Genomic DNA, 27,196 nt, shown 5'->3' on the forward strand with positions numbered 1-27,196 from the left:
TCAGCAGGAAGCCGAGAAGACGATGATTTAAATAGGAGTTTTTAATATAGGTAACGACCCAATATAAACACAAACCCACCCTTATAACAGTAGCTGAAAAGGCAAAAGTTTGAAGAAAATTCATAAGGAAAATCCTATCTTTCAAAAAAAATCTGAAGAAATGCAAAAATTTGTTACCAAAGGGCTAGTAGTTTCAGAACACTGAAAAAGAACAAATGTTTACATTTAAACCCGTTGAGAAAAGGGTTTAAATGTAAACGTAAATTTAAACCCTTCGACAGCTCGAGGAACACGCAGCCGAGAAGACGCTGGCTCACACACGCCGCCGGTCGCGGGGCGCTGGGGGCGGGCGGAACGCGCCCGGCGCCGCAGGGTCCCTCCCGGCCGCCGTCCGGCCCCGCGCAGGCGCTGCGCTGCGGAGCCGCCGCGGGCCGCTCCGGCTGGGGCGGGCGCCGTGCCCCGGTGCCCGGCCCGGCCATGGGGGACGTGAAGAACTTCCTGTACGCCTGGTGCGGCAGGAGGAGGGTGATGCCGGCCTACGAGATCCGCGCCGCCGGCGGCCGCGGCCGGCAGACCTTCCTGTGCGAGGTGCGGGCCTGCCCCGCCGGGGGAGCGCGCCGGCCGCCCTGGGGCAGGCTGGCGGCTCTGAGGGGAAATAGGGCTGTGGGGACACAGAGGGGGACTGGGGCCCTCCGGGGCCACGGACGGACCCTGCCGGGCTCGGCGTGTTCCCGGGGCTCTGTCGGGGATCTGAGAGCCCTTGAGTGTGTGTGGAGCCCTGCCGGGTGTCTGGGGGTTGTGCTGGGGGCTTGGAGGCCACGACGGGAGCCTGGGCTCTTACCACAGGGAGCTTGGGCCGTGCCCCGGGTCTGGGTTCGCCTCCGGGAGGGACCTGGAACTCTGCCGGGGGCGTCTGAGGACCCTGTCAAAGGGAATGCGGGGCCCTGCCGGGGATATGAGGTTCGTGATGGGGTCTGGGCTTTGCCAGGCGTCTCGGAGTGCTGCCGTCTCGGAGGGCTCTGCCCCCGGGAACGTGGCATCAGGGCCGGCGGTCTAGGAGCTGGTCTGGCGGCTCTGTCCGAGGGAACCTGGGGCCCTTCTGGGGGTAGTTTGAGGGTCTGGGCTCCCCCAGAAGGAACCGGGGGTCTGGGGTCCTGTCCGGGGTGTGGGCTCTGCCCGGCCTGGGTGGGAGTCACTGAGAGCCCAGGGCTCAGGGAGGGCTGGGTTGTTTTGAGCAGTGTCCTGGCTGCGTGTGCACGGTGTGAAATGAGTGAAAGGAGGGAAGAAGTCCAAATGATGTTCTTACAGGGAAAACGAATTGCTTTATTTAAAGGTGTGTCTCTGCACTGTGTGCAACTCTTCTTGCAGTTAAAATAGGTGGTGAGGGGTACTGTACCTCACATTTGCCAAGAGCTTTGGTCTGCTCTTGAACTTGCGATGAAATGTATTAAAGAATTCTTGTTGGAATGGTTGCTACTCTGCACTGCTCTAATAGTGCTTTACTCCTGCCTCTAGATATTTGGGATATGGGGGTTGTGAATTTCTGTTGGCTCTGACAGGTAGCTGGCACTAAGTGTGAGGCCATGTGTAAAACAGATTAGTTCATGAGTGATGCCATGGATTTACATTAAACACCTTAAATTTGTCATTTTCCTCTTCCTTCCTGCTTGTCTCCCATGTCAGTAAGAAAACTAAGAATTCAAGGTGTTACAACTGGTTAAGCAATACTCAGATAGAATGATTGTATGAATAGATACATTCACAGAATCATGGAATGCTTTGGGTTGGAAGGGAGCTTAAAGCTCATCCAGTGCCACCCCCTGCCATGGACAGACACCTTCCACTGTCCCAGGGTGCTCCAAGCCCTGTCCAGCCTGGCCTTGGACACTTCCAAGGATCCAGGGGCAGCCACAGCTTCTCTGGGCACCCTGTGCCAGGGCCTCCCTACCCTCACAGGGAACAATTCCTTCCTAATATCCCATCTAACCCTGCCCTCTGGCAGTGGGAAGCTGTTCCCCCTTGTTCTGTCACTCCGTGTTTTTTGTAAAAAGTCACATTATAATACATATGGTGTATTATACAATATATAAGTATATAAATATATACAATTATACAATAAATATACAATTATACAATATATAAGTATATAAATATATAAGTATTGAAATGATGCCTTAAGCTTTAGCTGTCATATTTGCAGATTCTGTGCTGCCTAGGGGTGCAGTTCTGAGCCTCATATTCAGTGCTGGTGAGCTCTCTTCACAGAGCAGGGAGACAAAACAAATTCTTTTCCTGCTAAGGACCAAGGACAACTTTCAGCCCAGGAGAATAAACAATGCTGGGCTGAAGGGAGGAACAAGAAGGGTGAGACTTCATAACCTGAAGCTGTAGTTGGACAATTAAACCCCAATATGCAAATGGACCAAAACTTACAAAAATGTAAGGTGTCTGTGACCAGTCAGTCATTTTGTGACCATTCTCAGTCCACCTTGGGTGTAGCCCTGGTCAGGCCTTGTCCTGCCCAAGGTGGATCCTAAAGGCTTTAATAAATCCCTGCTTTATTCTCTAGCTCTGTCCAGTCTCTGTTTCAGATCAGTTTTTGGTGACCAGTAGGCCTCAGTACTGGTTTTGATATGTTGATGCCCCATGATTATCCATGGAAGCTTAACAGGTGAAAGGATCAGTCTCACTGAAACATCTCTCTTGCTGGTTTTTGCAGCCTGGTAGGATGGCTGTGAGTCCTGTGTGGTTACTGTGGGGTTGGAGGTACCATTGTCCGGGGTATAGCATTACTGTTCTAAAGTAAAAAAAAAAAAATCAGAAATAAATGACATCTGTGGAGTTGGAATAATGTGGTGCTGTGGGTGATTGCTCCTGTACTTGTTGTCCAGGTGTTTGGGATTGAGGTTGAGGAAAGTGATCTTGTGCAGAATTTGCTGCTGTGTGTTGCCAGGGTCCCTTCCTACACTGATTTTTCTTCTTCCACAAGGTTTTGGGAAGCCCTTGTGCCCTGAGAAGTTCTCAGAATGCGGGGGTTTGCTTTTCAAAACCTACAGAAATATCTAGCTCGGTATAACGCTATGTACCGATACTCAGTAATTCTCTCTCCTGTCCTTATGAGCAGCCAGGAGTGGGTGTTGCAGTGGGTGTTGCTGGCCCCAGGCCCCTTCCAGCTGCCCAGAGCTGTTTGCTGTTCCTTGCAGGTGCGAGTGGAAGGCTTCAACTACGTTGGCATGGGCAACTCCACCAACAAGAAGGACGCGCAGAGCAACGCTGCCCGAGACTTCGTCAACTTCTTGGTGCGGGTCAATGAAATGAAGAAGGACGAGGTTCCTGCTTTTGGAGTAAGCTGTTCTTTCTCCTTTCTCCAGCACAAAGACTGTTCTGTCCTTGTGCTGCCCTGTTCCTGGTTGTGTTTCACCCCTGGAGTTCAGTCTGGTGCCCCTGTGCAGTGATGGATATGAGGGACTTCTTGCGCTGCTGGAAGGCTGGGGCACATACAAAATATCGTGGAATCATTTAGGTTGGAAAGGACCTTTGAGGTTATGAAGTCCAACTGAATGTTGTAGGATGGTCTGGTAAATAACAGCCCCTGTGAGGTGCAGCCTGGCTTTAAAAGTGCTGGGTACTCACATCTGACACTGTGAAGTTTTATAGCCATGTTTTAATACGTATAATATATACAATATATAATACATATATAATATATATAATTCTGTGTGCTTTAAAAAAAGCCCAAAACCAAACCCAAAAATAATAATCACAGCTGTATCAAACCAGACATTGAAATCTGGCAATTTTAAACCATAATTGCGTCAGGTGTGTAACAGGATCACTGCATTTTATGATGCTTTGCAAACACTTAGCAGTGACTGTCACTTAAAGGCTGAGGAAGAGGAGAGTAACTCTTATCAGCGAGTTTAGAGAAATAAATAAAGCAGGAAGTTATGTATTACCTATTGAGAGGGAAGAATGTTTTTCTAGTGCTCCACTGAGGATATATGAGTTTTCTCAGTGGAAGCAGCCTCCCTGCTTCATCAGCCTAGGTGGAACCCAATGGGAACATGACTGCTATTTTGGTTTTGCTGTGCCAATTAGTTTCATGGCAGTTAAGTGTAAAAATACTCAAGGTTGTGTTACTATTGGGGCTGCTTCTGGGTAGTAACTATTGCCTATTTACTGGGGATAACTGTTGCATAATATTGCCTGAGGTCTTTAGACTTCCTGAACAGTTTCTAGCTAAATACTAAAATTATTTATTCTGCACTGGTGTGCTAAGGTTTTCTTTCATTCCCTTCCCTAGCCAGTGGCAGGTGATATTCCCACTGGAGGACAGGAAGCGGCCAGAGATGTCACTGGTTCCAGCTCACCTGTGGGGGGACCTCTTCCTCCACATTTGCTTTTAAAAAGCGAAGTAGGTAAGAGTGAAAACTGTAATTTCTGTATATTTGAATGTATTGTGGTGGTGATTTCTCCCCCAGATTGCATCACTCTGCAGACAGGACACCAAAGTCATAGTTTTAAGGCAGAGGTGTGGATGAGATCTGAGGGACTGGTCATGGCCTGGCAAGATGGCTAGGCAGTGCCTCTCCATTGCTAAGAATATGCTTTGGGGAGCTAATTTTATTTAATTTTTTTTTCCTGCATAGTAGGCAATGGACCAGGTGCAGCACCTGGAAACTCTGGCAGTCATGGAGCTCAGTGGGATCGGGGTGCAAACTTGCAAGATTATTATTCCAGGAAAGAGGATCAAGAAGTGCAGGAGGTAAGTCATGCAGAGGAATTCTCCTTTAGCTCTTAAATAGGTATCTTTCATCCCATTTTATTTGTCATTTGCATTTATAATCAGGCTTGCCATTTTCTTTTGATATTTTGCTGTTAGTTTATGCTGGAGATTTAAAGCCGCAGATATATTTGTTGACTTTTAATAAAAGTAATTTCTTTAAGCTAGGGACAAATAAACTCTGGATAGTCTGAACATTCAGGACTTTGTATAGACATTTTTTTCTGAAAATAAAGAATTACAGAAGACTTTTTAGCATTTTGTCTGATGTCTTAATTATTTTATATCATACAGGTGAATTGCTTAATCTTTAAACTGGTAAACAATACTCTTCTTTTCCATATTAGACCTCACAGTCAGAAGTGGACTTAAATGCAGATCTTCACGGGGGTTGGACCTTGGAAAATGCCAAGGCACGTCTGAACCAGTTTTTCCAAAAGGAGAAGATCCAGGAAGACTATAAATACATTGAAATGGGGCCTGATCACAACAGGTTTGGTAGTTTTAGTCACCATCTGTGTATCAAGGGTTCAAAACATTTTTGGTGCCAGTGGTTGTTCACACTTACTTGCCATGCTCCATAGAGCCACAGTGTTCTTAACCAGGACTAGCAACATCCCTAAATATTGATAAGGGGGTGAGGAGCCTCAATGCAGAGATCTGAGGGATTGAAATTCCTGAGAAATTCTGGATGTGCGGCTTTTAAACTGATTTCTGTCCTCTAGTCAGCTCCTGGGGTTCAGTTTCTGTGAAAAGAGAGCTCAAGTGCTTGTGGTAATTGTTCTGTGACTGTGGTTGCCTTTGTGCATTTTAAGTAAATCTTAGATTTGCTTATGTAGCAGTGTGCTTTAAGGACATTTTATTTATGTTTTTATTATTATCTATATATTATTAATATATTATGTATATTTATTATAATTAACTTTTTTTGGCAAAGGAGTCTTTTGAAAAAAGCAGTTTGGCAGAAACTTCCCAAAGGAGTTCTGAGAGTCTTAAGTTTCAGTTAAGATGAGCTGGATATTACTCTTTTTTGAATTTTAGCCATTCCTCCAGAGAATTTGCATGTGCTTCTCCCAGATGAAAGTAGTTCATGACAGATTGTGCATAAAGAATTAAAGTTTTGTATTGTTTTCTCCCTATTAGGAACAGTCTTTACAAATCATCCAGAGGTTAGGACATGGAGTTATTTCTGGTGAAATACAATGATGTTTTGTGGCCAGAAATAATGGCATGCTGCTGCTGCTGGATTCTCCTCATTGAGTTTGGGGTTGGGCTTTTTTGCATTATACAAACTTGTGTTCTATGAGAGTTACATTTTTAGAAAGACAAGAGAATTTTCTTATTATAGCCTTTCAAGAGAGTCTCACTTGCAGGACTTAGAGTATTCTTTTGTTATTGAGTCTTCCAATCATTTGGAAGATCTGAAAGATGTGTGTTGGTGCAGAAAGTTGTAAATTCTCATTTCAAACCTGTCTTCAAGTCACTTCATCTCAATTTATCTCTCTCAGGCAAGGCCATTTCCTTCACGCAAGTGAGTGACATAAAAAGTTAGTTTGTGCAGTACTAGGAATTTAAATTATGCTTATTGCAGGCATAGCTTCTGAACATTTCTTCTGTCTTGTAGCTTAGGGATTATTTGTGTAGCTCATTTCTTGTTGCACCTTCTGCAGCATTAAACCCCATGTATTTAAATGTATCTAGTCTTGAGCAGAATGAAATTATACCGATGACAGTATGTTTCTCAGCCTGGTTGTTGTTCTTCTGGAGTGCATTTCAGAGTTTCCTGTCTATTCCTTGTTCAGGGAAGCATGTGTGGATTGCCCTGGATGGAATGGCAGAAGGGACTATTCACTACCTGCTGCAACAGATCAGATAGGCATGAAACAATCCTCATGTGTTGTAGGGCTCATTGGGAGACTGTTGGATTCAATCCTTTTGGTGTGTGTGTAACAGGAGAGGGATGTTTTTGGAGTTCTGAGGACAGAATATAGTTGAGGTTATTGGGTTTTTTTTAAAGAAATACCAGTTGTTATGCAACTTGCCAATCTGTGTCAGGGGTTTTTTTTAGGTAATGATGAGAGATAGAGGTTATAACAGATATGTCAGCCATGCTCTGAGAGGTTTGTGGTCAGTTAATCAAACTCATGGTCTGAGGACTTAGTAATAGCTGTAGAGTTTGAATTTGATAACTTTAACTGTGACAGGAGGGTATAGGTTCCTATAAAGATGGCTCTCCTAAAACACAAAGCATGAGCTCATGTTAAGGGATGGGATGTGGCTTTTCTGTGCTGGGATGCCTGTGCCTCCTTCTGTTCCTGCTGAAGACCTGTGCCTGCTCACACACAGGCTGCTGAGGCTGGACTAGGGAATCATGTGGGATTCTGCTGCAAACTGATTTCTGGTGTTGCTGTTCTCCCCTCAGGTGGAGGAGAATGAGATTGAATGCTGACTGTAGGCCTGGCTGAGAAACATACTGTCATCGGTGTCTTAGGTGGCTGTTGTGTCCCTGAGAGCCAGTGGCCTTTGACCCCTGAAGCCACTGTGCCTGAAGGTCAGTTTGCTGATAGCACAGGAAGGAGGTCTAACCTGAAATTAAAATCACTCACTTAACCTTTTTTATTGTTTGTTTGCAGCAAAAAAAGGAAGGATGCAGGTGCAAGACACAGCCTCCACCTGTGCAAATGCCAAGGCCTAGTTTCCAAAGGGGATCTCAGTCCAATAAATTCCAGTCACGCATCTTGAGTCATGTTTGCCAGTTTAAATCCCGTCTTACAAGAATTCAGCTTTAATATTTTATGGGGCGACTATAGGCTCAGGTTTGGGATTCTTAAAAGCATGGATCATAATTTCTGTTCTCCTCTACTGAGGATTTTTTTTAAGCCTGAATTCTTCTCTGTGAGGCCCTGGCATAGGTTGCCCAGAGCAGCTGTGGCTGCCCTGTCCCTGGAAGTGTCCAAGGCCTTGTCAGATGGGGCTTGGAGCAACCTGAGATAGCAGAAGGTGTCCCTGCCCAGGGCAAGGGATTGGAATGAGATGGTCTTTAAGATCCTTTCCAGCCCAAACCATTCCATGATCCTGTAATTCTGTGATGAATATGCCAGTTAACCTTTAACATAACTGGTTACATGTCTACTAAGCAAACTGTTGGGTTTGCCACCAGAGTTACCCTTGAGTAACCCTCTGTTGCTTTGTTACTTAAGTTTTGCTGTTTCCAGAATATGGCAGTAAGGGAATGGAAATCCATGTAAATTCAAATATTGTGCCTCTTGTTCAGATAAGTTCCATGTTTTTGACTACATTATGTGATTTGGATTTTTTTATGCTCTGAGCTGATCATATGTGTGGCAAGAAGCAGAGTAACTATGAAATGTTGCATCTAGTGATTTAACACAGGCAGTTAGTGGGTTACATTAGTGTTATACCAATACTAGTGTGGGATACAGTTAATGGTACACTGGGATGCATGGTAATGTGACATTAACATCCCACCTCCTTTAAACTTGGACAGCTCAGAGCATATTTCCTATTAATGTGGCTTTAAATTTCAGTGCTGAACAGTGTCACATTCAGAACTCTTCTTATCAAATGTACTGGTTCTGTTGATGACAGGTTTGTTACCTACTACTTTGGGGTTAAAGGGACTAAAAGCAGTAATACTTTACCTTGGTCATTGGTGAATTGAGAGTTTCTAACTGAGAACAGAGATCTTTGCCTAGAAATATTGGAAGGAGTAAACAGTTTGGCAGTGTCAGCTATTGGTAATTGTACCTTTATGTTCTTTCTTTCTCTTGCAGAAGCTTTAATGCAGAAATGACCATTTATGTGAAGCAGCTGGGCAGAAGTGAGTGCTCCTATTTATTTTTTAACTTAGCAAGAGATGGGTATTGGTATAGAGGAACATTTGTGGGTACAGAGTTTATTATAGTTATGTGTTGGAGCCACTTCCAGAGGTAAAGGATCATTTGTATGATGTTGCTGGGTGATATTGGATAATCATACTTCTCAAGGCACTGAATGCAGAAAAACTTCATTGGACTTAGCAGTAAAATAACATCACACAGCCAGTGTGAGCTGGGCAATGGAGGGGCCTGGCTGGATTTTATGTTGGAATTCTGGATTCTGGTCTGAGTGTACAGTCAGAGAGCCCAGTTCAGAGCAGTGTCTTCTGTGGAAGCTGCTTGACTCCTGTGCTGCTACAGCTGTGACCTTTGTGTGCTGCAGGGATTTACAGCTGTGAGCACGGATCAAACAAGAAGCTGGCAGCACAGTCCTGTGCCCTTTCCCTGGTCAGACAGCTCTACCATCTTGGTGTCATTGAGCCTTACTCTGGGCAGACAAAGAAGAAAGGAGAGTCGGTGAGTCTGGCAGGAGGCACAGGAATTCTTGCTTTCATTTCGTAACACAGAAGCACTCTTGTCAATAGGAGTGAGTTAAAAGTTTGCTCTCCATATTTAATATCTTACAAGTTATTAATAATTTTTATTCTTTAACAACTGTTTCTGTTCTTGTGGGTGATTTGGATCAGAAATTTGACTTCATGTTTATGTTGTTGGAGCAGTAACTAGTTTTACATTCTATTAATAGGGTTTGTAACAAATGCTATTTTCAGTATAATTTTTCTACAAGCTTGAAAATTTCTGTTTAGGCTTGGCTGTTTGGATTAATTGTCTGTCGCATGAATATTTTCTGGCAATTGAAATATATATATGCACACATACCAAGGAATATATGTTATTTAGGTGTTTGGGAAGGTGTTCCTCTGAAATTGAACTCAGATATTTAAAAATAGCCTACAAATCCTTATTCAATGAAAAGCAAATCTTTATTTGGCAAAACATTTCAAGAGTGTGAATTCTGAACTGATGATACCCTTTGGCCTTGTTTCACAAGGAGGTGTTTGATGGTTCACTTCTAATAGCCCACAGTTCTGGCTTCCAGTGCCTGTCTTTTTTGTGTATAATGATGTGTAGTTTTTATATATTTCCTAGTTGGAACCCTATGAGGTGTCACTGTCTTCTGACTTAGAAAATCACCTGCAAAAGACTGTACGGGAGCTGTCCCTGGAGATCGTGCCTTTGGTGAGTGTGTGGTTCCAATCTCCAGTACAGAAATGATTAAACACCTGCTCGTTTATTCACTGATCTGTCTCTGCCCACTCTGCTTTTGGATTTACAGCCTGAAGATCCCAGTAACCCAGTTCTGATCAGTGTTGGAAAGTTGGCCCATTTTGAACCATCGCAGAGACAAAGTCATATGGGAGTTGTTCCCTGGTCACCACCTCATTCCAACTGGAACCCTTGGACTGGCTGCAATATTGATGATGGTCCACTGGCAAATGTAAGACAGCTTAAAAAATGGATCTGTTACTTGATTTCCCCATACTTCCAAAACTTCTAAATGCTTCTCCCCTACCAGGATTTAAAGTATGGGCTATTTCAAAGGAGAAGACAGTCCACTGATAAAATTTCTTCCCTTCTTTATCTGGAGGCAGAGAGTTCTTTGTGTTTACTTCATGTTTTATCAGGTCTTGAGCAGCAGTGTGTTGAGTGTCCCAATTCTCTGCTTTGTTTCACCTTTTGCCTGCTATCATGCAGCCCATACAAAGTTTATAATTGAAATTACAAGGTAAGTTCATGTCATTTATAATTCTCTGGCTTCTCTTTCCCATACTTCCATGCTCAGACTCTTTTTCTGGGAGGAGAAACTGCCACTACACAAGCAACCAACTTCCTTACTATTTCTCATTTCTAATCCCATTCAGCACAGAGCAAATGAAAAGCAACAGTGTGGCATGATAAAATGAAGGAGAAGGGAAAGAATTACTGGTCAGCCAAGTACAGAGGGTAATTTGGTCTGTCTGACTGGTATAACCTGGTCAGAAAAGATTCTCGGGGCAGAAACTTGACTTTCCTACAACATCCAGATTGCTTATGATCAAAATAATAATTTTAATTCTTTTTCTACTGGAGTTTTTTCCATAAATTACATTAATTTAGTATTGATCATTATATATTGGTTTTTTAAAATATAGGGAAGTAATGTAAATTTAGCTGTTGCTGCACAAAATGTATAAACAATATGGACATTGCAAATTGAGCTGGCTTCAAATCTCTTCAGGATTTACCTGTGCTAGTTCTGACTGGAACAACTTATTTGCAGTAAAAACTATTAGCCCTTTGGTAACAAATTTTTACGTTTCTTCAGATTTATTTTGAAAGATAGGATTTGCCTTATGAATTGTCTTCAAACTCTTGCCTTTTCAGCTACTGTTATAAGGGTGGATTTGTGTTTATATTGGGTCGTTACCTATATTAAAAACTCCTATTTAAATCATCATCTTCTCGGCTTCCTGCTGAACAGAGCGTGTTTCTCAAGCAGTCGAAGGGTTTAAATTTACATTTACATTTAAACCCTTTCCTCAAAGGGTTTAAATGTAAACAATCGTTCTTTTGCAGTGTTCTCAGTCTTTCTGAGAGACTTCTTTGGAGATGAATGTTTTATGCTGCAATGAATGAAATAAAATAGCTCAGAGGCAGAACTGATTGCAGGGAGTTATGCAGGAAAGGATGCTTCATGGATATTTGGGATCACGATTGCGGTGTGACTGATCTGATACTGAAGTTATGATGTAGGTAGGAAGAAGGGTCAGAAAGCCTCCAAATCATGTCTTGCACTTCCAGCTGACTCCGGAGCAAATAAGCATGGACCTGAGAAGTGATTTCATGTACCGTCTGGAGCAGGATCAGGAATTACAGAGGGTAAGGGTGTTTCCTGTGACCTGTCAGCCTTGCTCTTCATTTGCCAGAAGGTAACACAAAGGGTGTAAGGCTGGATTTCAGCACAAATGCACACGAGGTTTTCAGAAGTGCTGGATGTTCCAGGGGGGTGGATGTGGGGGTGAGTGGTGCTGTGCCAGGAAAAAATGCAAACTGTGACCTGTTCTTTGGCAGCTTTTCCTTTGTAAAAGGGACAGGTGTAGAGAAGTGAGGCAAAGTATAGATGTGGAGAGGAATAGGCTGATTTTTGGTGATTTTGGAAATGGACTTTTTTTTCCCCAGATCCAAGAAGAGAGAGAGGCGTTACCTGTGAAGAATTTTGAAAGTGAAATTCTGGATGCAATCCATCACAATTCTGTTGTTGTCATCCGTGGTGCCACTGGTTGTGGCAAAACCACTCAAGTGCCCCAGTACATCCTGGATGAATACATCAGAACCAACCGAGCTGCTGAGTGCAACATAGTGGTGACGCAGGTGAGGAGTGTGTGGCCAGTGTGGCCACTGCAGTTCTGTGGTGGATGTGAGAAATCACCTGGTGTTTAGGATAAAGTCACAGAACTGTGGAATGGTGGGGGTTGGAAGGGCCCTTAAAGCTCATCTCATTCCAACAACCTTCCCTGGTCAGCAGTGCCACCCACTAGGCGAGGTTGGTCCATGCCCCATCCAGCCTGTCCCTGAAGGATTGATGGATGTGTTGAGGAGCCTTATTATCATTGCAGGACATGGTTCATAAAGATACTTCCTCAGCAATATAAATAGGAGAAACCTCAACATCATGTGTATTTTCATTTGGAATGTTAACCTTGCATGGATTTACAATTTGGAAAATCTGGCTTGAACCTTGCCCATGTGAAAACTCTCAGCAGACCAAGGGGAAATGATTTGGGAAAGGGCAGCTGGTCTTTGCCATATATCCTTATATCCCTCCTTTGTGAAAAGAACCCTGTGCTGTTACAATATTAACGTTTAACGATTACTTCGTAAAGAACTGTTAGGACGAGAGACCTGTAGCGTTTATCATTTCCTTGATCACTTTCAGTGGTGCTGTGATAAACGTGTAAAAGCTCTCCGTTAAGTCAGGGCCCCTTTCCCCGCAGCCGCGGCGGATCAGCGCGGTGTCGGTGGCGGAGCGCGTGGCCTACGAGAGGGGCGAGGAGCCTGGGCAGAGCTGTGGCTACAGCGTGCGCTTCGAGTCCGTGCTGCCGCGGCCCCACGCCAGCGTCCTCTTCTGCACCGTGGGTCTGTATGCCCTCCTTGTGCTTGGGCTTCTCATGGCTCTGAGCTCTGAGCTCGCAGCAAGGGCAGGAAGATGGTTATTAGGCTGGAATTTTTATAAACTCTGCCTAGAAGATTGAAAAGGGGTTTTTTTGGGTTAAAGTTTGCTGCCGTGCTGTGTGCAAAGAAAATTTTAAGATTTTTGTTCAGAAGTCTGATAATACAGGTCTGATAGCACACAGAAATAATCCCATGAAGAGATAAAACTGCCGTATATTGATTGTCCTTAAAAGACAGAAGGGGAAGCAGCATTGGGTGGGAAAGGGGAAGAGTCTCTCTTGTAGTAATGCTTCGTGGCCTTGCTGTCACTTGTACAAAGGAAAGCATGCCAATTAGAGATGGGGTTGGAAAAGGGGCTGTGCAGCCTGCACACTTCCTGATTTTTCAACCAGGGGCTGGGAGAGGGAAGGTTGAACTCTTACATGAGCGTTTACCTGCTGTCTCTGGTTTAGGTGTTCTTCTGAGAAAGGTGGAGACTGGGATCCGTGGCATTAGTCATGTTATTGTTGATGAGATCCATGAGAGAGACATTAACGTGAGTTAGCTGGTGATGACAGTCCTCCTCTCTATTTGCTTTTGTTCTGTTTAACTCTGTATGTGTTTGTGTGTGGTTTCCAAGTGAGAGGAAACTGTGTCTTACTGAGTGTCAGATGTCTGAGTTTTCCTTCTTTGATGAGATTTTTAGAACTCTTAATTATTCCTTATCTAAGTAGAGCAAGGACCTGTGCTTCTTGGCTGCCTCTGACTATTCTCCTGTTAGGATCCCCTGTGTCCTGGTCCTCTCTGGAAAATGGAACAACACAGTACAAACACATCTTGTCCAAGTGGGGGAGCACACTGAATGGCACTGTTATTTTAGAGTGCTGTTTCTACTTACACTGTCCTCATACTGGTGGTATTGACAGAACCTGCAGTCTTGATAGTGATACATTGAAACTCAGGGTTTACATGAAGTAAAATACAAGTCGTGATAGAATTAGGAGAGGTATTGTATGTAATTTGAAATGGCAAACACTTTCTGTTCCCTTGATTATTCTGTATAGTTTTCAGCTTTGTCATATCAAGAGTGAGAGAGAACGTGAAGTTCTGACATGTTTAGGCTTGTTTGGACAGAATTTGGGAACTCATTTGAACTAAATTTCAACACACCTTTTTCTGATGCATCTCTTCATCTATTAAATGTATGTTAATGATGTAAAATACAAGTTTGGAAATTGTGAGTGAGGTTGGAATTTTGTCTGTTGAGCTAAGTGTGTGCCTAACTGCATGGCAGAACTAAATAAAGGTCATATTTAAACAGAACTACAAACATCACACACACCTGCACTGAGTAATTGCAATTTATTTTATTAATTATGTCTACTTTACATGTAAGCCAAGTTTAAAAATACCTGGGAAGGAAGAAAACTATTTTTGTAGGAAAAAAACCCTCTTCTTTACACTGGAAATCCAAAAAATCACTTATCCCAGGCATGGCAGTAGTTTCAAAATAAAGCACTGACAACTGTTTCTGGTTTTAGAATGCTTTCATTCTATTTGTTACTTCTCTTGCTCAGTAAATGTGTAATTCCTTCTGGTTTCTTGGGAAGATACTGCTTTTTATGGAGATGAAGTTAATGATGCTTTTATTCTCTTTCTGTGCAGACTGACTTCCTTTTGGTGGTGCTGAGGGACGTTGTTCAGGTGTATCCTGAGATCAGGGTTGTCCTCATGTCTGCCACCATCGATACCAGTATGTTTTGTGAATACTTCTTCAACTGCCCCATCATTGAGGTCTATGGCAGAACCTTTCCTGTCCAAGGTAAACCCTTGGTTGCACTTCTAGAAGCTGCTTGAGTTTTTATTAATCTTGGATTCATACTCTGAAACATCCTGATTTATTTCAGGAGACTCTTGAGAAATAGTGTAAAGAATTATGTTCTGTTGCAGAGGCTTCTAGCAGTCAGTCCTTATCGTCTCTCTGTCCTTGCAGATTATTTTCTGGAAGATTGTATTCAAATGACTCAGTTTATCCCTCCACCAAAGGAAAAGAAGAAGAAAGAGAAGGATGAAGAAACTGGTGAGGATGACGATGTATGTTTGAATTTTAATATGAAAACTTAAACTAATGCCATTTTTAGTACTCCAGCCTGAGTGGAATTCATTTGGCATAGTTGAAGTGAAACATCTCTAGCAGCTTTCCTCTTTAATATCTAAGATTGCTGTTAACTTCAACAGTGGAACTAAATTTTCTTCTTGCCCTTGTAAACTGAAGAATTTCTTTTTCATTGAAGCTAAGGTTCTCATGTTTTGTCAACTTACTTCTCTTTAAAGCTAAAACTGAAATGCTTTTAAAAGTGGAGATGGGTAGCTTTGGAAGAAGAAATAGAGAAATATGAGCTTGGTGGTACCTTTTTAGGGGGAAAATTTAGATTCTCTCCCTTCTCTTGCAGCTGATATTGTCAGCACTTACTTACATACATTGTCAAGAAAATACTAAGTTTTATTCCACTTTTAATTTGTAGGTTTGAAACTCTTGTTTGGGCAACTTAATTGAATTTTTGTAATGGCCATTTTTTCTTGAAAGGCATCTTACCCACATATCTCATTTTCTTATTTGCCTGGCCAGCCAGTCTCCATAGTTTGAGTAAATTAATTTATATGATTTCCTTTGTGGTATTTTTCTTTTGTAGGCCAACTGCAACCTTATTTGCAGTGATGAATATGGCCCAGAAACAAAGCACTCCATGGCTCAGCTGAATGAGAGAGAAACCTCTTTTGAACTCATTGAGGCTCTGCTGGTTTATATCAGGACTCTGAATGTCCCAGGAGCTGTCCTTGTTTTCTTGCCTGGCTGGAACTTAATCTATACCATGCAGAAGCATCTAGAAATGAACCCACGCTTCGGTACAAGCAGCTGTTTTCTTCTATTGCATCTTTTCCCAAGGAAACCACTGACTGTGTGAAGATGGGAGTTGGATGAGTGGCTTAGGGAGCTAATTTGTTGTGAGAGTGAATGGCCAGAAATTTTTATGTTGTGGGAAGAAGAAATGAGATTCACATAATAAAACCAACCTTCTTGTATTCCTGTTGTAGGAGGCCACCAGTACAGGATTTTACCTCTGCATTCCCAGATTCCTCTGGAGGAGCAGCGTAGAGTGTTTGATCCTGTGCCTCCTGGGGTGACCAAAGTACGGAGCCTTCTCTGTGCACTTGGGCTTTTGGGGAATGTATTGCTGACTTTTTAAAGAAATTCTGTCATTTATCTTGCTGGGCATTATCAGCTTTTTCAGACCAAATAATGTCACTTTGCATTTCCTGGTTTTTATAGGTTATTTTATCTACCAGTATTGCTGAGACCAGCATTACCATCAATGATGTGGTCTTCGTTATCGACTCTTGCAAGTGAGTTCATGAAGCAGCTTTTTGTTTCATAAATCCTCCCCTTGGGAATGCAAAAGAGGTTTTGGGAGTGCACAGAAGTGCCTTGTGTTCCCATGCTCCCTGAGCTGAGCTTGGGGACCCTAACTCCCTCAGGACAAGTTAGCATTGTCTTTAGCTGGTCAGCACAGTGACACACCATGCTGGCATCTCAGGGGACTGGGTTGGTCACGCTGGTGCCATTCATGTGAAGTGTCACTGGGTCTCCACACCAATTTGGTAGACGTCATCTGCCAAAGGAGTTTTACAAACTCTCAGTGTCTGGCTGATGATAAAGAGGAAGATTTTTGTAGTCTGTTACAGTTCCTGCCTTGCTGTGCATGCTCTCTGAGAAAACTACACACAGAGAGCTCATGAATTCATGAGAATTTTAAGCTTTAGACAGTTGTGAGAACATTTTTCTGTGCAATAGTTTGGGGCGCTGCTTTAGAAAGAGTATGATGCTTTAGTTTCCAGACTGATGCCTGACTAACCAACGCTCAAGGATGGTTGGCTTCTTGAAAGCAGTGTGGCTGCAAGCCATACAATAGCAACTGATTTGACAGGGCTTAAGATGAAGGACGTTTGATCTTTAGTGGTGTTTTTCCTGTTACAGGCAAAAAGTGAAGCTGTTCACTGCTCACAACAACATGACAAACTATGCCACGGTGTGGGCATCAAAAACCAACCTGGAGCAGCGGAAAGGCAGAGCTGGGCGCGTGCGAGCCGGGTTCTGCTTCCATCTGTGCAGCAGAGCTCGCTTCGACAGGTGAGGCTGTGGTCTCCAGAAATAAAATAAATACCCTCAGGGAATTCTCCCAGAACTGTTGGGTGCTGCTTTGGGTCAGATGGGGGAAATCATTGCAGGAAGCACAGAGAGGAGATGGATGATATTGGCTCATACTGAAATATCTCAGTTCTTTGGCTTAAAAAAATGTACGTATGTTATGCTTTTACTCATAGTGTGAGGTGGATAAATAGTTCATGATTTTAGTATCAAGAGTGTCAATGCAACCTGCCAAACCTCTCTAGAGGAGAACAATTCTGCTTGGGAATTGAGGCAAGGAAAAGAGCTTTGTAATGAGAACAAGGCTCTGGTCTGCCTTCAAACACTGGGGACACCTGGCATTGCCGTGTAACAGGCCATTTTGTCATGGAAGTGGTAAAAAGCAGGGAGGGCAGATGTTACTTTTCTCTCCATCCCCGTTCCACGGCCAGGAAGCCCCTTCGTGGTGCTCTAGCACCTTCCCTGTTGCTGAAACTTTTGATGTCTCTGGCAGACTATTTTTCCATTACTAGAGCCGTGGAAATCTCTGCTGTTGGAGAAGGCAACACAGCTGTTAATTACACTCCGATCTCTCTCCTGGAAGTTTCAGTGCCCCTTTCTCTGGCTGTTACAACATAGCTGTGTTTTGATGTTCAGCTCTTTGTAAACTCTTGAAAGCCTCAGTTAATCAAAAACTCTCCTTGAATTCCTCAAATTTATTTAGATCTGCTGTTGAGTACAGTGCAATGATTTTAATTAACAATTTTTCACAGGGAACTGATTTTTGACAGGGAACTGATTACTGAAGTAATCATGGTTTTAAGCTTACCTTCCTTCAGAGAATATGAACCCAGAATATACAAGTAAAGAGTGTTTGTGGGCTTGTACAGAGTTTTTTGAGAGAAATCATCTAAATCTGGCCCCAGCTGAATCAGGGTATCTATTCAAGGTGTTCTGAAATCTTTTCTAGCTGCACTAGAAAAGTGCTTTTACATAGGGCAGGCGGAAAGCAGGTTGTCTCTCAGGAGTATAAGAGCTTCCTTTTCAGAGTAGGAGAGGATTGTAAAGGACAAATGTGGGGCTGGACACAGCCATGCTGGTAATTGTGATCCAGCCCTACAGGCTCTCTGTGGTCAGCTCGTGCTAGAACCCACAGCAGGCAGTGGAGATGTGATGACTATTCCCTCTGCATTCCCAGCATAGATTTACCCCAAAGGAAGATGGAGAAATACAGAATTTTGTGACAGAAGAGCCCAGGTTCCAGGAGCAGAGAGAGCCATGGGTGGGTTTACTTTGGAGGGCAGTAGTTTCTGCTGGTGGAAGCACCCCTCAGGGTGATCAAAGCCCGTGTTCCTAGAGCTGGGCCTTTGTTCTCCTGGCAGGCTTCAGACTCACATGACTCCCGAGATGTTCCGCACGCCGCTGCACGAGATCGCCCTGAGCATCAAGCTGCTGCGGCTGGGCGGCATCGGGCAGTTCCTGGCCAAGGCCATCGAGCCGCCGCCGCTGGACGCCGTCATCGAGGCCGAGCGCACGCTCAGAGGTACTCTGTGCCCTGCTGGCCGGGGCGGCTCCTCCAGGGGCTGACAGACAGCTCTGCCGCCTCCGGGAGGATTGCCGGAGCAGCCTTTGCTGGCTGAGCAGCGACCTGCAGGCATCGTGTGGGTGGCAGTGCAGCTGAAGAAATACTTGAATTCCCAGTGGACTGTCATTCCTTTAAGAAACTTGAGCCTCCAAACTTGTTTTGTTGTTTTACTTCCAGCTTCCTGTTTTCCAGCTGTGGCACTGCTGTGTTTCACATAGACTCAGTCCAGTGCTTGAGGCATTCACAAAGCCTCTGTAAAAGTACTGGAAAACAGAGGTTGGTGGTTCATTAAATGATTACCACTATGTACAGTTTACTGACCCAGTATCTCAGATTTGGTCAAGAAATTAAATCTCCAGTTTATGAATTTGGATGAAAAGCAGAAGAAACTGATGTGTGGGCTGTCTCCCCGCTCTCTTCTTAGAACTAACTAGAATATAAATAAAATAGAGCAGGGAAGAACTCTAAATTTTTGCTTCAGATGTAAAGCATAAAAGGGACCTCAAACCTCAGCACACTTTGTAAATGTCCCTAAATAAGCACTTTCTACAATTTTTAACAATGGAAATATCTATTTGATTGTTGATTTTATGGGAAAATTGTGTGCTGAGCCTACATTGCTTGTGTACAGGGGGGAGAACAGAATGAAAAAATATAGCTGGGAATATGTAATCAGGTTTAATGACCTTCTGTTCTGAAAATTATTAGTAGTTTTCATACTGTTCAGCTGAGAATTGCGGAGCCAGGGGCAGAGGCAAATGGTTTTGATTCTAACACCAAATAGCTGTTTCTGCAGGTGCCTCTCTTTCCTGGATGACCTGTGATTTTTCAGTGCAGGTTCACAGCTACTATGTTCTCTAGGAAGGTGAAACATGTTATTCTTCAAAGTATTCAAGTGTTCTTTAGGCTTTTGGGTTCAAGAGATACCAGGAAAATGGATTTGATGTTGCCCAAGGAATCATTTATGTGTTTCCTTTCCCACTTAATTGCTGAGGTTAGAAAGTTTTTTTGTTTTGTTTTGTTTTTTTTTTTTGTTTTTTTTTGTAATGTGAAAAAACCTTTGGTAGCTTTGAGGATGAATACAGGTGATAATTTTTAGGTAATGGGAGGAGGGAAAGGCAGGTAAAGCCTCAAGGAAGAGAGAGTTTGAGCTGTTCTCTTTTTGATGAAGAGGGTTCTGTGATTTGGCAATGGCAATGAAGACTCCACAGCTGGTCGTGACAGGGCTGCTTTGATTCTCCTGAGGTAGAAAATTCGGTTAGATTAATTAGATAATAGATGGTTTAATGGTGTAATAGGGGTTTGTACAGAAGCAAACTAAAAAGGAATGGAAAATTATGTCTGTGAATTACATTGTGATTATTCTAATTACAGAGGAGGTAGTAAAAATTCTGTAAAGCCAAAGTAAAACTTGTCTGACCTCAAACAAGTTTTGAAAATCAGGCTGGCAACAGTGTAAGCAACATTAAACTTAAATATGAGTGGAGTTCAGATTAAACACAACTATTAAAACTCTGAATTTCTTATCCAAAGATTTCTGGGCTTAGCTAACTGCCTTCGATAACAAGAGATCTTGTTTCAGAGCTTGATGCCCTGGATTCCAATGATGAGTTGACACCTCTTGGAAGAATCCTGGCCAAACTTCCCATTGAACCTCGTCTGGGCAAGATGATGATCATGGGCTGTATTTTTTAGTAAGTGGAGTGGTATCAGTGATTATGTTCTTGTTTCTCTGAGTTCCTGAGCCTCTTGACGTGTGCAAGAAAGAAAAACCAATATATCTAGATGAGCAGTAAATGCTGCAGCTGAGGAGAGGTGACTGAATTTTCATGGGAGCAGAGAAGAAATAACTTCCAGTGTAGACAATAAAGTAGTCGTGATTCAGTTAACAGCAAGACACCAATGGAGACTGAGTATTTCTGAATTAAGAGTGGGACTTGAAACACCTATGTATAACAGTGGGGAGCTGGGTGAAAGGTGGGGAGATCTGGAATTTACCAGTGAAATAAGGAGAAAAATCAATCTCCACATTTCGCTTTAGTAGATCTGTTCTTTGTCACCGTGATGGCTGTAGGGTCCTGTGATTACTGATTACCTTTCACCAGGAGATGGATGGAGGGGAGGGCAGATAGAGCTAATTTAACATCCAGGGAAGTGTTTCAGTGCAGAACTCTTAGCAGATAAAGGCCAAACTCCTAAGGTCTCTAGCAGAGTTTTCCCTGGTATCTGCAGCCTGCAGCAGGTGCTGGCAGCACTAACTCTGCACGATCCTGATCCCTTCTGTGGTTCCTTTCAGTGTGGGAGATGCTGTGTGTACCATCTCTGCAGCCACCTGTTTCCCTGAGCCTTTCATCAACGAAGGCAAACGCCTGGGTTACGTCCATAGGAATTTTGCTGGGACCAGGTATTCAGATCACGTGGCTTTGCTCTCTGTGTTCCAAGCCTGGGATGATGCAAGGTACGTTGTCTGGCACAGCAGGTGATGGGAAGTGACAGGTGACACAGGGTGAGCTCTTCCCTTCCTTGGTCAGGCTTCTAATTCCCTCTGTTTGTTTTTCAGAATGGGTGGTGAAGAAGCAGAGAAAAGATTTTGTGAGCACAAAAGGCTCAGCATGGCTACTCTTAGAATGACTTGGGAAGCAAAAGTCCAGCTAAAAGACATACTTATTAGTTGTGGCTTTCCTGAAGGTGATTCTGATTGAATTCAGTAATTTAATGATTGCATTTTTCATTCTGAGATGATAAATAAATAACCAGGATAATCTTGTGTTGAGCACCCAGGGGGAGTACAGTGGATTTGCCATAACACTGCTCCATTTTTACAGCTGTGTTCAGGTGGAATTTTAGTGTTCTCTCCTAAAGTTGGGGTGGCTGTGGTACAACACAGAGATTTTGGAGGCTGAGGTTAGAGCTGCAGGATTAAAAAATTATTAAATATGTCCTTAACTTACCACCCTCACTTTCTTTCTCCTTCACTTGTTGCATCTCCAAAATGTGCTGTGCTGTGCTTCCCCCTTCTTTCCATAAACCTTAGTGGGGAGAGTGTGTGTTCTGAACACTCCTCTGTTCTGTGACTTCCTGGGTTTGTGCTGCAGGAGGGGTGTGCAGCAGGGTGCCAAATTACTCCATTTTCTGGAGAAAAAAATTCTTAAACTTGACCAGGTTCTGAATTTGCCTAATGTTGCTGAGGAGCTCAGTGAAATGGCTTGGCTGCCTGGATTAAGCAGATGTTTATCTTCTCTCCTTTTTATTTTTTTTTTGTCACTTTAAATTCCTTTAATTTTTTCCTCCTCATGCTGTTAGGATCACTGCTGTATTTATCCCATTCTTTCTGAGCAAGATGGCTTGAAAGCAGGCCACTAGAGACTCTGGGGGAGATTTGTAACAAATGAACTAATAAAAACATCCATTTTAACCTCCCCTAAAAGATCTGTTTCCAAAACAAATGCAGTAAACACACCGTGGTACAGCACATTCTGGGCAAACCCATCTCTCCTTGTTTTCTCAAGAGTTTGGGAGAGAAAAAACACCTTTTTGTAGTAGTATTTTTCAGCTTTTCATTCTCCATTAAGAAATTAAAATTTGAGTGTAGCACTTAAATGCTCTGAGTGCAGAGGTCATTGGAGATCACATCTAGCAGGTGATTCAGTCAGAAAAGGCATTGGCCCGGGATCCCTGCATTGATCCAGGATCCTGAATAACTGTGTTGTGCTCTCCTCCATGTCCCATGGATTTGAGCCACTGTTCTGTTCTCTGCCAACAGAATGTTTGATGACTCAACCGTTTAACAACACTGGCCCTGATAACAACCTGGATGTTGTAATCTCCCTGCTGGCTTTTGGGGTCTACCCCAACGTCTGCTACCACAAGGAGAAGAGGAAGATTCTTACCACTGAGGGGCACAATGCTCTCATCCACAAATCATCTGTCAACTGCCCTTTTAGCAGCCAGGACATCAAGTATCCGTCACCTTTCTTTGTTTTTGGAGAGAAGGTAGATACTTTGGGTTTAATCTCGATCACGTGCTGCCAAATGGTTCAAGAGGCTCTTTTTAGTAAAGAAGTCACAAGAAAAACACCTGACAGCAATATTTATCTCATTTTAGTTGGGAGGGGATGGGGGGGTGTTGTTTGTTGGTTGGTTTTCTTTCCAGAAAGTAAATGTTTTATGGTCCTGGTGTCACTCAGCCTCCTAGTAACTTCCAGTCAACCACTTTCAGCAGAAGTAGAGTTGCACAGAAAGGTCCCAAATTCACATTTCCCAAGCATCACCCAAAAGGTCTCCATGACCTTTTCCTCCATCCTGTGAATTTGATGTACATTCTGGGCATGTTCATTGCAAGCCCTGTGAGCTCTCCTGTGCTCCACTGACAGCCATGGTGAGCTCAGCTACTCCTGCTCAAAGAGCAGAGGAAGGCAGTGCTTTTGTGTTTGGTAATAACAGGAATTTAAAATCCTTTGGGTACAGAGATTTTGTTTTGACAGTCTGGATTCCCAATGCATAGTTCAGAGCTGTGGTGAGGCTTTGCTGCTACTTCACCCTTTGTCTCAGGATCCTAGGAGGGTCAGACCTTTGATCCACCTTGACCATCTCTCTGAAGTGGGATTCTCCTAAACCCAACAAAAGACTTTTGAGCTCAAAAAGTTTTGCTTTATTAAACCAAAATACACGTAGCAAATGGAGAGTGACTAAAATGGTGGCTTAAGAGTAGCTTAGACAGCACCTGGGTGAGGCTGGGATGCAGGAAGGATTTGTGTGCTGCTCTCTCCCTGCCCATTAGGTACCTCTTCTGTTCCTCTTTAAACTGAGGGGCAGGAGCCATGTAGCAGGGCTGTTATCTCTGGCTTGATGCTGTCCAATTCTCAGTTCAAGTTCAAGCTCAAGGTCAGTGAAACATGACACAGCAGTGACTGCATGGACATCTGGCAACTTCCACACTTGCATGAGTAGGACCCCACTGAAGCTTTTCATCTCAGCCCCAGTAATTGAAGGGTGGGAAGGAAATTCAGATGTGCCCTGGTCATTTTAAGACTGGCAAAGCAAAAGGTGGGTCTTGCAAAAGCTACATAACTGCAGATACAGAAAAGGAACATTTAAAAATGGAAGATAGTTTTTGTTGAGGTTTTACTCCAGCCAGTGTGAATCCCAGTAAACCTCTGGCTGGCAAAGTTCTCCAGTTTCAGTGTCCAGTGGAATGTGTAGAGCTCTGTTTTGCATTTCAAGAGTCATTTTTCTCCTTCACTTGCAGATTCGAACACGAGCAATCTCTGCCAAAACCATGACCTTGGTGAGCCCGCTGCAGCTGCTCCTCTTTGCTTCCAAGAAAGTCCTGTCGGATGGGGAGCTCATTCTGGTGGATGACTGGTATGGATCTCCTTGGTGTTCAGAATCGTGGAGTGGTTTGGGTTGGAAAGGACTTCAAAGCTGATCCAGTTCTGCTGATTGAGGGGAAGTGCAGCTAACACAGACCAATTTCTATAGAACAGGGATCTCAGAGCAGACCATGTGCCACAGGTGTGTTGGGCAGGCATCACCTTTGTTTCCTGTGAGGAAGGGAAGGTTAATTTGAGCCCTGTTCCATGCAGCTTATCTGCTTAAACTGAAAACAGCACAAGGCAGTTTCTATAAAAACCGCTGGTTTTTTTCTCTTTAACTGAAAGGTAAAAGGCAGTTGGTGTTTTGGACCTCCTCCTCAGGCACAGAAACACAGGTTGAGGAGAGAAACACCTCTGACAGTGTAAATATTATGGCCATCAATAAATACCATCTGGACGGTTGCTTGGGGTTTTTTTTCTTTTACCCCCTAGTCAGTAAAACAGAGGCAAAGAATTCCTTAAACTTAATTTGCTAACAGTTTGAAGGTTGGACCTTTCAAAACCTTGGAGGCTCATGTTTTCAGTTTATTTTTGTATCTTGCTGTTTTGATGCAAGAGGTTACATGTTGAATTTATCTGAGTATAGAATGATAGAATCACAAAATGGTTTGGGTTGGAAAGAACTTAAAATTCATCTCAGGTGGGCACCTTACAGTGGACCAGGTTGTTCCAAACCCTGTTCAGCCTGGCCTTGGACATTCCCAGGGATGGAGCAACCACAGCTTCTCTCAGAAACCTGTGCCAGGGCCCTCTCCACCCTTACAGGGGAACAATTTCTTCCCAATATCCCATCTAACCCTGCCTTCCATCAGTTTAAAACAATTCCCTCTTGTCCTATCACTATGTGCCTGTATCTTCTTTTTGAAAGCCCTCTTTAGGCACTGGAAGGGGCTCTAAGGCCTCCCATTCCATTCTCCAAGCTGAACACCCCCAGTTCTCCCAGCCTATCTCCACAGCAGAGGAGTTTCCGCCCTCAGAGCACCTTCGTGGTCCTTTGTTAAATGTCAGGAGCAAATTTTGCCAAAAGCATAGTTACATTTTAATTATGCCAAATTCTAGGAATCTTTCAAATTTGCCCTCTGAATTTTCTCACCCCTTCAGTGAGAAATCAGAACTTCGGAGGTGAGGGTGTAGGTTTCAGGCTCAACGGGAAGCCACTCTGCAGAGCCCGTTCGTTCCCAGGTGCTCCCTGGGGATCCCGGCCCTTCTGACGCGCTCTTTGTGCCGCAGGATCAAGCTGAAGATGCCGCACGCGGCGGCCGCCTGCATCACGGCCCTGCGCGCTGCCATGGAGGCGCTCGTGGTGGAGGTGACCAAAGAGCCCGGCATCGTCCGGCAGCTGGACCCCGCCTACGAGCGGATGCTGAACGTGATCCGGCAGCTGTCCCGGCCGGCGGCGGCGGGGCTGGCGCTCACGCCTGCCGGCACCAGGTGAGAGCCGCGCCCCGAGCTGAGGGTGGGGACCTGGGGCTTTGCTTTCAGCGCTCTGAGCGTGTGTGAAGTGCTTACACTCAAAGGCTGATGCGGAGACATCCCTGCCTGTTTCCACAGCTCTCGGGAATAAAAGCTGTCATCCCCTCTTCCAAAACACAAACCACAAATTATCTTTTCAAGAAAAGATAATCCATATTTATTCCAGCTGGTAGAGGGGTCCGCCGCTTGGGACCCTGGCCCTCTCCAGGGCAAAGCAGCTGGGGCTCCGCCCACCCCAACACATACTTATTTTGGGCAAACATTTTCCGGGAAAGAAAACACTTATTTGGCTGGGCTTGCACCTCTGTTGCCCCTTGTTTCCATGCCTTGCTTCTGAAGCAAAGGAAACTTTTCTGAAGTGGAAAAGGCGCAAAAGTGCAACTGTAGTTGGCCCATTGTATTGCGTTCCCAGAGAGCTGAGGTGGCTTAGCCGAGGAGGGTCTGTTTCCCGTCTTTAGAGACGCTGTTTCTGAGGCTGCCTCACGTGTGTGTTGTTGGTTGGCAGGTTCGGGGACGGCCCCCGCCCGCCCAAGATGGCTCGCTACGACAACGGCTTGCGGGGCTGGGGAGCGTCTGCGCACAGGGGCCGAGGCCACGGCGGCCACTCCGGCTGGCACTGGGCGGGCAGGGGCTACCCCGGGAGTCCTGCCGGAGCCTACGGAGCCGCGGGCGCCTGCAGAGGAGGAGGAGGATACCGAGGAGCAGGCAGGGGCTACCGAGGAGGCTACAGGGATGTGGGCAGGGGCGGGTGGTAGTGAAGCAGTTCAGTGGAGTCTTCCCACTTCAACTAAAGTGTGTTTCCTTCTGAAATTTGTTTCTTCCCCTTCCCGGTTTGTATGCCTTTTTTTGGTTCCTTAGTACAAGTACAGCTCTGTAATATATCATGTCCATAGGGAATTTCCTGTAAGTTGTATGATTTTTTTTTCTTAATAAAGAGTTTGTTTCTGAAGATTTGCATGGTATACCTTTGATTTTGTGTTTGGATTTGAATTTCGAAAGCTTCTGTTGCTGACTGTGATTGCTGGAGACACAAGGCGTTCTGAGGAAACCTTCTCAGTGTCTAAAACCATTTCCTGCCAAACAGATTCCAAACCACATCTTAGGCTCGGTGGGGATCTCACTTCGTTGTCTGACAAGCTGTGCAAACAGTCTTTGCTGCAGTGGTTTTCTGACCATGCCAGGCAGCACCAGGCTCCTTTGCAGCCAGCCTGCTGTGTGACCCTCTGTGGTCAGTTGTTTGGGTGATCCACATCAGGCAGGAACATGGAATATCAAGACTGATGCGATGCTGCTGGTCTCTGCAGAACCTGGAGCCATCTCAGAAGCATGAATTGCTGCCTTCATCCAAGACAGTGTTCATCACTCTTCCCAAACAGTCGGGGTTCATTCCTCCACATCCATGTGGAAGAGGACGGTTATTTAATGGGAATACACTGGATTCCAGACACTGGAAGCTCAGCTGGCTGCCTGGTGCTCACAGAAGTGTACTGACACACAGGATAAAAAGCCTTCCAGCCCTGTTTCTTTACCAAGTCTGACAAAATTGATCTCCCCACTAAATGCCACTGCAGACCAGTAATTATTTGTGCTTACTGGGGTGCAGGAGATGGTGGTGGTTACAAAGCAAGTCCAACATTTTTTGTGTTCTCATCAAGAGTTCTTAAAAACTAGGCAAGGGTGAAGTACTGCTTCTTTCATCCAGCTCTGAATTACAGAGGATCAATATTAATCTCCAGATTTAATTTACTGTGGAGCATGTATTAT

General features: G+C 44.2%; 1 protein-coding gene across 2 annotated transcripts; it reads left to right on the forward strand.

Annotated features, from left to right (window-relative positions):
• Window positions 1-421: 421 nt before the first annotated feature.
• On the forward strand, window positions 422-26,381 carry DHX9 (DExH-box helicase 9). 2 transcript variants are annotated; one of them, XM_066324655.1, is made up of 27 exons: window positions 422-588; window positions 3,204-3,344; window positions 4,304-4,418; window positions 4,650-4,765; window positions 5,131-5,276; window positions 8,578-8,624; window positions 9,005-9,138; window positions 9,772-9,861; window positions 9,959-10,120; window positions 11,464-11,541; window positions 11,842-12,033; window positions 12,657-12,798; window positions 13,287-13,369; window positions 14,479-14,635; window positions 14,807-14,907; window positions 15,507-15,720; window positions 15,910-16,004; window positions 16,145-16,218; window positions 16,850-17,002; window positions 18,382-18,542; window positions 20,167-20,278; window positions 20,881-21,042; window positions 21,145-21,272; window positions 22,348-22,577; window positions 23,833-23,948; window positions 25,190-25,390; window positions 25,938-26,381. In XM_066324655.1, the coding sequence occupies exons 1-27, from the start codon at window positions 478-480 to the stop codon at window positions 26,185-26,187; spliced, it is 3,711 nt and encodes a 1,236-aa protein (XP_066180752.1). In that variant the 5' UTR covers window positions 422-477; the 3' UTR covers window positions 26,188-26,381. The 2 variants fall into 2 exon arrangements, with proteins under 2 accessions (XP_066180752.1, XP_066180753.1); XM_066324656.1 differs by lacking the exons at window positions 422-588; window positions 3,204-3,344; window positions 4,304-4,418; window positions 4,650-4,765; window positions 5,131-5,276 and adding an exon at window positions 7,245-7,334.
• The last annotated feature ends 815 nt before the right edge of the window (window positions 26,382-27,196 follow it).

The sequence above is a fragment of the Sylvia atricapilla genome, chromosome 9 (assembly GCF_009819655.1).
Source record: "Sylvia atricapilla isolate bSylAtr1 chromosome 9, bSylAtr1.pri, whole genome shotgun sequence".
NCBI lineage: Eukaryota > Metazoa > Chordata > Aves > Passeriformes > Sylviidae > Sylvia > Sylvia atricapilla.

Bases quoted from the DNA above. Each gene is read 5' to 3' on its own strand.
- DHX9 (XM_066324655.1), top strand. From the start codon at position 478: ATGGGGGACGTGAAGAACTTCCTGTACGCCTGGTGCGGCAGGAGGAGG. The intron at 12,799-13,286 runs GTCTGTATGCCC...TCTCTGGTTTAG, and splicing joins CGTCCTCTTCTGCACCGTGG to GTGTTCTTCTGAGAAAGGTG. The intron at 21,043-21,144 runs GTACGTTGTCTG...TTTGTTTTTCAG, and splicing joins CAAGCCTGGGATGATGCAAG to AATGGGTGGTGAAGAAGCAG.